This window comes from Vicia villosa, linkage group LG7 (genome assembly GCF_029867415.1).
Source record: "Vicia villosa cultivar HV-30 ecotype Madison, WI linkage group LG7, Vvil1.0, whole genome shotgun sequence".
NCBI lineage: Eukaryota > Viridiplantae > Streptophyta > Magnoliopsida > Fabales > Fabaceae > Vicia > Vicia villosa.
In genome coordinates, this window is record NC_081186.1 from 63,204,970 (window position 1) to 63,217,077 (window position 12,108).

Genomic DNA, 12,108 nt, shown 5'->3' on the forward strand with positions numbered 1-12,108 from the left:
GACCATCGTTTTTTTTACATCAGTGGAAATATATGTTTGATGTATAATCCCAAAATCAAATATTTTTTATATCATTACAAATAAATACCTGATGTAAAATCATTTAACAAATATTTTTTACATCATATATTTTTATATCTGATGTAAAGATCTTTTCTAAAATGTGTTATTTGTAGCCGCCGGTTGGAGAAAGTGCATGAGTTTCTCTTACCTATCTAAAAACCATTTTCAAAGTAAAAAATATATATTTTTTCACAGTTGTTTATCATCATGATAGAGTATGTCATATTTAACTTTTAAAGTTTTTGACCAAATTACCAAACTTAACTTCACAAAGTAACTTGATCCATCCACTATCTAAAAATATAATTCACTAAACAAACAAATAATCATTTGGCCATGCACAACCAAGAAGAGCCAAATCTCATTGGCTTCCCGAACTCATGAGAAATTAAATTTAAAAAAAGGAAAAAATGTTTCACACTCCCAAAGCTCGTCGATGGCTAGTTTTGTTAGACAAAAGCCCACGTTATCTATGAAAACCATCCATCAAACTAATATACAACATAGTATAACCATAATGTCTACTAAATGGACTTTAACTTCTTCTTAAAAATAATCTTTCACATAAGTTAATAATAAAAATGAAAAAGACAAATAAAACAATCATCTATTCTTTTTCCTCGAATCAAAAGTTTGTGCTTTGTTCTAATTTGGCCTTATTATACCATTAACCATCGTTTTGATTCACACTTTTAGCACTTGCTCGTAGTTACTACTTACCATAACTGTGACATTCATGCAAAACTATGCAGAAGAATAATCATTTTACTCTCTTGAGTTTCGATCATGGCCAAGCATGGCTCACTTTGTTGCTTGTTATTAGTCTCATACAAATCTCGCCGCCGGTAACCGGTCAACCGATGGGACCGGAAGATCCAACGGAGAACAACAAATCAGTTGCAACCATTATGGGAATTGTAGCCCTAATGTTCCTTTTCTCAGGTTTCCTTTCTCTCTACTCAGCCAAATGCAGTGATCGTCAACACGGTGTTATTTACGACCTCACTCTACCTAACGCTGCAAACGTTGTTAGGGCACAAAACAACGTGCCAAGTAATGGTTTAAACCAAGATGTCATCGACACTTTTCCGACTTTTCGTTACTCCAACGTGAAGGGACTCAAGATTGGGAAGAGCACTTTGGCTTGTGCTGTTTGTTTGAACGAGTTTCAAGATGATGAGACGTTGCGTTTGATTCCTAAATGTAGCCATGTTTATCACCATGGTTGTATAGATATTTGGCTTGTTTCTCATAATACTTGTCCGGTTTGTCGTGCTAACCTTGTTCCGGTAACCGACGAGGACGCTACCGAGTCTCCGATTGTATCCATTCAGATACCAGAAGGAGAATTACATCATAATGAAGAAGATCAAGAAGTAGAGCCTGTTGAAGAGGAACAAATAGGAGACACAATTGAAGTGGTATATTCACCTAAGATAGATTTACTTCGTAGGTCTAAGACATACTCTGCACCAATACGGTCGAGATCGACAGGATTCTTATCTTCTCTTTGGTTATCACGGTCAAACTCGACAGGTGTGTTGGTGCAGCCAGGTGAGGATTGTGAGAGATTTACATTGAGGTTACCGGATGAAGTTCGAAATCAGATGATGATGAACACGACCACGCTTAAGCGTGCGAAAAGCTGTGTGAGTTTTACGCGAATGAGCAGTGGAAAGTGTGGTTATAGGTCAAGAAGTTTCGGGTGTGGAAGTGGGAATGGTCATGTGCAGTATGAAAGGTTTGGAAGTGAGGAAGAAGAAAATTTAGGGTTTGTTAGGAACAATTGGAGTAATAAATCTGCAAGAAAATCTCATATGAAGTGTTTGGGCATTGATATGGACAATAATGGTGGTGAGAGATCATATGATCTTTTATGTCATGTGTAGTTAGTTAGTTGCAAGAGAAGGTTGGAATAGTTCTAATCAATTCAATAAAAAATTTGATTGTATAAAAAGAGTGGATCATTGGTTAGATCATGAGTTTTTATGTCATTTTATTAGCTCTAGAGAGTTATTTGATTATCCTTTTGTATTATACTCAGTTTTTCAATATTATGCTTTGTATTATAACATGGTGGTAAGACTAAGAGTATGACTATTTGGAAGGTTTATTTTTTGAAATCAGTATGCTTTTTCTTTGTGTTTGTGGTTGGTAATACGATAGTGATTTAGAGGGCCTTTCAATATGACACAAGTAGTACTCTTGGCTCACATGAAGGGTTTTGTAGCACAGTAACCTATACAACAACAACGTCTTGATTCAGAGGATGGTTTTGCAGCACAACACCCTCTACAGCAACAACATCTTCATTATCAGCATTGTTGGTAGCTTGAGCATGAGAACTCATTTTGATTCCTTTGGATGAAGTTGTTTTTGTGTTATGGTTATTCTAATTTTATATTGTTCCTTCTGATTCTTCATCTTCTTCTCTTGAAAGTTTAAAAACCAAAAGATGCACGCATAGTTTGCTCATTATTGGTTCTTTAATTCTATACACTTTCTCTTCTCTTGGAAGTTGGAAAGATCATTTTCCTACCTCGAGCTGTACAAATTTATTCTTCCGTTCTTAGATATTCATTCTACGTATATTTTGATGTACTTAATATAATTGTGTTCTTAATACAATTAATTTTGATATCAATTCAAAAATCGTGTATTGCTGATTTTAGTATGATACTATTGACATTTATTCATAAAAAATATCACAACGGTTACTAGGCTTAACCATTGTTATATGGGGCGCGGTTTCTAATTAACTACAACGGTCACAGGATCGTGGTTGAAAGTACCGCATAAACAACAACACGCTACATAACAACGCATGGACCTGCGTGATTATATACCTATTCCAACCATTATTAAATGCCTTTTCGTAGTAGTATATATACGTATTTATATTTTATTCATTCATTATTTATGAATTAAATTTTAGATAGCTGCTAAGATTGAGAGAATATTTAACATGTTTATACCGTAATGCTAATTTGTTTATAGAATAATGCATTTAGTTTGCTATATGATGTAAATAGAAAGTTACTTATACAAACTTTGAATGCATTTATCATGGTTTTTTAAACCAATAAAGTTTTGATTAATTCAAAAAACTTATATATGTACATTGCGATTGTTTACGATCCAGCCCGATAATTCCAATCAACAAAGAAACAATAACATACTATCTACTATCTACATCATAAAAGTGGCAGTATGTTTCATAATTTTCTTATGTATCCATCCTCTATATATTATATATTCTATGATTCCCTCCTTTGCTCTTGTATTATTTATATTTTTCCATTAAAACTAACTCATTTTTATATCTCCAAATTGCATAAACGGTCTCAGCCGCAACTCACTTTAGTATGCTTAATCTCCACCCTTTCCCTGTGCACTTCTCAGTAATCCAGTGAAGTTCCTTCTCCCAATCCATAGGAACATGATTGATGTGAATCCAATCCAACACTTCTTGACAGATACTTTTCTTCTTAAGACATTCAAAGAGTAGGTATTTCATAATTTCAATACAAGGAGAGAACAAACATTTGTTGTCCTTCACCATACCAAATCTGTGTAAACGTTCTTTTATTGCTAACCTGCCATTGCAAGCTAGCCATAGCACAAAACTAGTTCTAGGTCTTGCCATTTTGCTGCTAAACAATTTCCTCTAGTTGACTCTAGGAGCATCATTATGCATTGCTTTGTACACGACCTTCATGTTGATGCATTTATCATGGTCAAATGCATCTCATTGGGTTTTTTTTAGTGAAAATGGATTTCCTAAGTATAATATTAAATAATTTTGACAATTATTAATAAATATGGATACATATAGTTAAGGGTACCATCAAATGTGTATTTGTACCTGTGAACTAATTGGTATTTAAATAGTCGTTAATTTATTCGTGAATATTCAATAAGCTATATATTTGATTTGTTCATGTGAGAGGTTTTATATATCTGTGGATGTCTCTTGAGTACAAATTTTTTTGCCATCTCGTCTTAACCAAGTAGGTAGCATGATGTAATTTACTTTTGCTTAGGTATTAGGTCATCGACATGTGACAATTTTCTCGGATACTACATCTCCTACTAGGCTAGTGAACCCAGTGACGACCTTTTCATTGGGTATCTATCATGTATTAGCATATCTTCCTTTCGACAAGACTTTAAGTTAATGAATTAATGGCAGCTCTAATTTGAAAATTGATGTGCAAAGGTTTTGTGGCAAATGTATTGTTGTAAAAAGGCAAAATATAAGATTATGCCTCATGGACTTTATACTTCTTTGAATATCCATGAATTTATATGATTGACGTCTCCATGGATTTTGTTTTAGGAATTCCTAGAACAAAGAATGGAAAAATTCTATTTTGGTGTTGTTGACAAAAGTTCGAAGATGACACGTTTTATAAGTTGTAGGTTTTGTTAGAATTGGTATTTCAACCTTGTCTTAGTGTGGATTTAGTATGAAGACTGTGATCGTAGAATCTTGTTCGTAATTGAAAATCATTCGATAACACATTTTGTGGAATCGAACGACTTATAATTCTATTAGTTTGTAATTTGGTGAAATTCAGTAGCGCAATTGGATATATTGTGAACTCATTAAGGACATTTGTGAATATCTCAATAAAAACATAATCTCTTTTATGCAAAATTTGCTTCCGCCACGCAAAAAAAAATTATTTTTTGAAACTCTGATAAAAACTTTTTTGAAACAAATTTAATTTGGGAGGTCTATTCAAACCCCCCCCCCCCCCCCCCTCTGGACCGTTCATAGTCCATATTCTCACCCACAAGATTAGTTCCGGTAAATGAAAAAGGAGTTATTGAATTATTTTAATGTGCGGAACAAAGTTTTCCTGACAATAATGAAATCTTTTATTAATTGCCCTTGTGTTATATGCGGGAATATCAAAAAGTTTGAAAAGAAAGAAATATTTTATCAACTATATTGTGATGGAATTTGTCAAAACTATACAATATGGAGGTGGCATGGTGAAGTAAATTAAAAACAAACTGCGACATCACAAAGACATGAAGAAGTCCTTATATAATTGAACCACTCATCATGGCATCCCAAGAAAAACAAATGTATTAGGGTTAAATATGCCAGGGGTCCCTATAAATATGGGACCTTGCAATTTTAGTCCCTCTAAAATTTTTCTTTAATAAATGATCCTCACAAACTTTTCTGTCATCAATATTGATCCCTCCCGTTAGTTTCCACTAACGGAGGCTGACGTGGCACGCCACGTGGAAGACAGCTTGTTAAAAATCTAAAATTGTCTGAAATTACGGGGGTTTTAAACCTCCTCTAAACTAACCCAAGAAAAAAAATAAAAATATTGGTTTTGAACTTTTTTCAAACAAAAATATTACCAACATGAAATGATTAACATCCACAGTACTACAATCATTCATATATTAGAAACAAAATTGTATCATTGGTCTTAAGACGATATTGGAAGTCAAAGACTAAGAAGAAGTAACAATACTTTTTCTACATGAATTAAGATGTATTTACTTTGATACTAAAAACTATTTTAATGTGATAACAGTCACAATCACAATAACTTACATGAAATGGAATGTAGCAATTTTTGCCATTAACTGAACCAACTGTGAAGCCTGTGTATCCAGCCATTGCACCATGAACCACACTTTGAGCAAGTAAGGTGCAGAACACATTAATAGCACGGATCATTTAAGTAGGATCTACAACATCATTTTTTTCATTTTAATTCACTGCATTTTGTTCTTTAATTAATAATACAAATACAACTCCAAATAAAGAAGTCACCAATATACTTCAGATATATAGTCATTTTCTTATTTCTTGCAAAGTGATCCTACAATGGAAACAAAATTTTTAATGCAAAATAAAAAATAAAAGAAACTTTGAGATTTCTTACCTTAATTTTGAGAGATAACTAAAGACCAACATCATGAAACAAGTCATCTGAAGCAGCATTTGGCCTATTCTTATTAGATTTCTCATTATGAAGAATTAGCTCCTGACCTGCACCTTCAGCTATTACTATAACCATATGTCCTTGTTCTCTCAGTCTTTTCTTAATGAACTCCGATACTCCACCTGGTCCCTCAAGGTAAAAGGGTGATTCTGGAATCAAACTACAGTCCACATCTCGGTTCGCAAGAGTCGCATACATGGCTATAAATCCTGCATCAATATGCCACCATAATAATTAACCATGACTGCTTAGCAGTGTTTTAAAAACCCAGTTGAACAGGTTGATGTGACTTCGGTTATATTGTAGTCTCGTTGAATTGAAAAAAAGAAATCAGATACATGTATAAAATTTTATGAAATCTTATTATAAACTGATAAATCAATTCCATTCCACCTTCACAGTCCAATTCTTGTCCACTAACAAGTTTCGGGATTTGAGATCCCAGTGCACGATTGGAGGTTTAAGACAATGGAAATAATTGATTCCTTTAGCCTGCAATTGGAAAAATGCTCTATCATGTAGAAGTAGTTGGTGTTTCATTTCAGTTCTTGGTACTCACCTGAATTGTGTGTCTTTTATCTACGACCACTTTTTGAATCTTGTTCCTTAGCCATGTTTATGAAACTGACTTTTCTTCTTCTCCTCTAATCTCAACACCAAAAAGTCGAATTGTTGTTTTCATATTGTTCATTTTGGTTTCAATATTTAAGTATGTTCAGAAATCATTCCATGTCACAATACCATATTTAAATCTTGACTGCATTTTGTGTAGGCAAAAACGTTCATAGGGATAAAACAGCTATCATTATTGTATGAATTTGCTTGTTTGGTGTTGAAGTGACTTGTATGTATCGACATCTATTAATGGGTATAACTTCTGGCTTGCATAGTTTCTTCAAGAAAAGTTCAGAACTATGTGTTGCCAAACTTGCTTGCAAGGTGTTTGAGAAAAGTTCAGAACCAATTTTTTTTTTGTTTTTTTTTCTGGGTTAGTTTAGAGGAGGTTTAAAACCCCCGCAATTTCAAACATTTCAAATTGTTGTCAAGCTGTCTTCCACGTGGCGTACCACGTCAGCCTCTGTTAGTGGAAACTAACGGGAGGGACCAATATTGAGGACGGAAAAATTTATGAGGACCATTTATTGAAAGAAAATTTTAGAGGGACTAAAATTGCAGGGTCGCATATTTATAGGGACTAAAAACATATTTAACCCAATGTATTATGTCATTGACCCTTCTGAAAAAAGATGGTCAATTATTGTCCAAGGAAAACACATTTCTTATAGTGATGATAATCATGATTTAAATTTTTTATATTTCTAAGACTCCTTCTTACGCAACACATGTTCCTACTTTATATGAAGAAACTGATATAGATCATGTGCATGTTATTCGTTATGATCATGAAGAAGGCATATGAGAAAATTAACAAGTAAATATTTTGTATTGCTTATTCATAATTTATTGTATGTTATAATTTCTAAATGTTATATACTAACAAGTATTATTATTTTAAATTACAGGTGTTTAGAGACAAGACACTGAAAGACGTTCTCGGTCACGTTGTGCATCTTAATTCCTTCAAAATCATGTATGTAGTGCGAAATATTTTGAATGTTGATTGGTTTCTTATTTGATGTAATGATGTGTAAACTGTATATCATTTTGGTTCCATTTTAGTTTTGATGTAATACATATTTTCGATTCATTATAGTTGACAATTTGCTTTTGATTCACAAATGTATTGTTGTGTTGTTTCTGATCTGTTTCTGGTTCACAAAAATACGGGTTAAAAATTGAGAATTTTGTAAAATAAAAAAATATTTGTAAAACACAATATATTTCATCACGGTTGGTTCTTCCAACCGTGGTGATATGTAGCACGATATCCAGTTTAATAAACGCAAAAAATAGTGTTGTTAAGTATCGAACCAATGAGCTTTCCACTTTTCACCACAGTTGATTATTCAAACTTTTTTATATAGCACACTTTCCAGTTTATTACCATGGCTAATAGCCCATGGTGATAAGAAAGTCACTTACTACCACACCCTTCTTTACCACAAACCATCACTTGTGGTTAAATCCTTATTCTAACTGTTGTGAACAGTACTTTTTATAGTAGTGCCTCCACCATTGCTTTTCATCTTGACTCAAGTATTACTCCAAATAAAGTTTTTTTGTTATTTTCAAGATGAGTTATGTGTTCCTACTATGTTGAATGTTCCTTGCATGTGCAAAGATTGAGCTTGACCATTCGAATAGAAGATCATCCTCCATGAATTCTTCTTCGTTTGGAAACCTATGAGGGAGAGTCGGTTGAGATTTATGTGTGAACTCTAGAAATTAGAAAGACTCGTAAAATATTTCGTTTAGTTGAGAACATGTGTTCCTTTAAGGGTGGTGATTTGGTTGATCTTTACAGGTTAGAAGAGTTAGATGAGAGATTTTAGTCAGAAAGATGTTCGGGAGTATAGAGGTTTCCAAAAAAATTGGGATCTTTTGTCGTTAGCAAATTAGGTGAGAGGATAAAAAAGCGTAAGGTGAGGGAGTTCATTTGTTCTAATAATCTTTAATTTTGTGGTGATTCAGAAAACTAAGTGTCATACCCCAAAATTTTCCCATCATATTTTTACTGTTAAGCTCATTCAAGTATCAAAGGCTCAAGGTTTGACTAAGTGCACACTCTCCTAAGCAATAAAACCTCCAACTAGGGTTTTGAACCAAAGGTCAACTAAACTTTGACCAATCATATCTCTTTCATAATTTATTAGAAATTCCTCAATCAAAGCTCATTCTCAAGGAAATTCAATTCTCTATAACTTTGATGTTGGTCCCAAGACCAAGAAATGCACCATTTGAGAGATATGAGCCAAAATATTACAGGTCCTTCTAGAAGCTCGCAAAAAGCTGTTTTTTTGTCAAAAGTCATATCATCAAGATAAAATCCTCAAATGCAAAAAAGGTTCCAAAGTGGTTTGTAGAAGACATCTTGGGATTTTCAAAAAGTCCTAGAACACCTTCATGGGATCATTATTGAGAGTGTTATGGATTGCTAAAGTTGGACAATTTTGTGAAAAAAAGCATGAAATCTTAAGTGGGGAATTTTGGATTTTTAAGCAATGGGCCTATAAATTTGAAATTCTCACGTGGTTATAAGCTTACAAGAGGCCCATTAACCAATTATCCTTTATTTCTTTATTTTATTTAATTTTTATTTGAATTAAGTCACTTAAATTCAAATAAATCAAATAAAATCATGATTAAATGATGAAAGATTGTGAGATTGATTTTCTATTTTTTATTTGATCTAAAAATCATCTTGAGGAACCACCAAATGATCTCATAACATATTATGATTTTTATTTATTTTTGAATTTATTTCACATAAAATTCAAGATTAAATCAAATAAAATCATTCAAAATTATGTGATTGATTTTTTTGTGATCCAAATTGATTCATGAGGCCAAGGCAAACGTGAAAGGCAAGATTGAAAAATAAAGTGATCAAAATAAAAAATTTACATGCAAAACAAAATCAAATAATTTTCAATATTTCCAAAGATTCAATCTCATGATTCTTTCCAAGTTTAGTTGCCCTAATATTTCCTCTATATAAGCACAAATTTATCAAAGGCAAAGGGGACGAAAAATTGGAGCAAGGAACTAGGGTTTCAAAGAGTGAAAATATTCAAAGGAAGGTGCAATTCAAGACTTGGTGTTCTAGCCTTGATCAAAGCCAAGTTTTTGTTCCATTCATCTCCAGAAGCATCATAGAGTAAGATTGGACCATTTGCCATGCTTAAGAACCCGTGAAAACTCATGTTCATACTTAACATATTCATGTTTTTTTCCAATATTTAAATCTCGCATGCTATCTCCTACAAATTGAATCTAATTCGTTTGTTGAGTTCCTGGCAGTGTATAAGGAAGGTTTAAACCATTATTGATGTTCTTTTACGCAAGAACAATAATATGCCATGGTTAGGGCATAATGCTCATGTGCGTCGGATTCCATGATCCAAGCCATTCTGGATCAAACCAATGTTACCAATGGACTCAGGAGGTCCGATTTAGGGGGATAGGATCATTCTTTGCTATTTATTTGAGGTGTTTTGCAGGTTCCAAGTTGGTAGGAATAACCATGGAGAATTGTAGCAAAAATCGCAGGAAAAATCACAGGTGATTCCACAACAAAATCCGCATGTAATTTGGAGAGGATGATGAATAGTAAAGTGGACATGTTGACCAACGCGTGGAGAACCCTCATTTGCCAGTCAACGTCTTGCTTCACTCTCTCCCTTTTCTATTGGTTCTGGCGTTCCAGCAGTTGGCCTCAGCTTTAAATATTTGACTTTTTCATTTATTTCGTTGAATTTATTATTTATAACTCTAAGATAAAATATTATTAATTAATGGATGCAGCTCAGCTGGTCCAGCAAGAGTGTCTGTAAATGAGAGGGAGCGGGATCGATTCCCAGTTTCCACATTTATTTTACATCTATTTTTTGTGTATGTTCTTTCCCAGATCCCATGTTGTGCTCCCATACAAGGACACGGTGCATCTCCACGCGCCGGCCATTGGATCCCCCAGCGATCAGATCTAACGCGCCCAGGAGTGCTTCCCCATGGTGGACCATCATGGCCTCACCTCACAGGATTGCCAGCGCCCAGGTTTTGTTTCTTTTGTTTTGTGCTTAGTTTAAGTCCTTTTTTTAAAATATTATTTAACAACTAATTTTTTTTATCTCAACCAAATTAATTTAGGTTTATTAAGTCCATCAATTAACTACTAAACTAAAAAACCACCATTAGTATTAATATTAATTAGTAAATCTTAATTAGTTATTAGATTTTAATTTAGGATTAGGATTATTAGTTTAATTAATTAAAATTAACTAAGTTAGATTAAATAAATAGTTTATGTTATATAAATAAATAATTTAATTTAGGATTAGTTAGTTAACGAGGTAAATTAGGTTTATTTAACCTTAGGTAGGTATCATCCATTAACCTTCACTTAGGTTTTAACACGGTAGGTTTACTTTACCCATGAGGTTTTTTACCCGCTAGGTTTCTCATTTAGGTGAATGTTGTCATTAGGACTTTTTTAGCCATAAGGCTTGTAACCATTAGGTTTTTTAGGGTTTTCACATTAACCCTTATTTTTCTAAAATTGTATATTTTTATTTTTGCGATTCTCTTCTCACCTTATATTATGTGATTGTCGTATGCTTGTGCTAAATTCTCGCCCTTTGGGTGAAACTTGTTTATTTATTTAAATTCTGTTATTTAAATTCTAGATAATGTGTATAGGCTTGCAAGGTTTTTTTGTAATAGCTTAGGACTCTTTAATTTCCGCCTTTAATTTCCCGCATTTTAATTTCTTTCCGGGTTTTTGGCTATGTAATCCCCCACCCGGAGCCTTGTAATAACTTAGGATTTACTTTTTTGCATTTTCATTCCTGCACAATATAAATGCGTGGTTATTAATTTAGGGAGTGAAAACCATGAATTGAACTTAGAATCACTAATTTTACAAGATAAATATATCTGAATTGAATCACCTGATTGTGACACACACACACCTTTATGGTAACCTTTCTTATGTTGCCTTCGATTTAAAAATAGTCAAGTCCCATGAATACGAGGATACCTTAGCAATGTTGCCCTCAGTTCATTATCATCATCAAAGATCATAAGTCCCTTCGAGTTGCCTACGATAAATATGATCTTGTCCCTCAATGTTGCCTCGGTTAAATGATGATCGTCCCTTTCGAATGCTAAGGTATCCTTACTGGTTGCCTACAAATGACTATTCACATCCTTTCCTAAAGACTTCCTGCCCTTCTTATGGTATGGATAGACTTATGGCAAACGATGACCCTCGATGACCCGCACATCCAATGAAAGGACTACCTATCCTCCTTATGGTATGGATAGCCCTTTCAAACAAAAGACTTAAAGAACAAGAAAGACAAACTTAGGGTAGGTGGCTCTTAAATGCTTGCTCCACATTCAAAATTTCAAATTACTTTTCACACCTCTTTTTAAAATCAATCCAAAA

General features: G+C 33.5%; 1 protein-coding gene and 1 pseudogene across 1 annotated transcript; one reads left to right on the forward strand and one right to left on the reverse strand.

The window, feature by feature from the left end:
• The first annotated feature begins 606 nt into the window (after positions 1-606).
• On the forward strand, positions 607-2,618 carry LOC131617311 (RING-H2 finger protein ATL11-like). Its single transcript, XM_058888623.1, has one exon. The coding sequence runs from the start codon at positions 810-812 to the stop codon at positions 1,950-1,952; it is 1,143 nt and encodes a 380-aa protein (XP_058744606.1). The 5' UTR covers positions 607-809; the 3' UTR covers positions 1,953-2,618.
• A 2,843-nt stretch (positions 2,619-5,461) lies between these two features.
• On the reverse strand, positions 5,462-8,666 carry LOC131619195 (ATP-dependent 6-phosphofructokinase 1-like; annotated as a pseudogene).
• Positions 8,667-12,108: the final 3,442 nt, after the last annotated feature.

Excerpts from the sequence above, each read along its gene's own strand:
- LOC131617311 (XM_058888623.1), top strand. The coding sequence starts at position 810 with ATGCAGAAGAATAATCATTTTACTCTCTTGAGTTTCGATCATGGCCAA.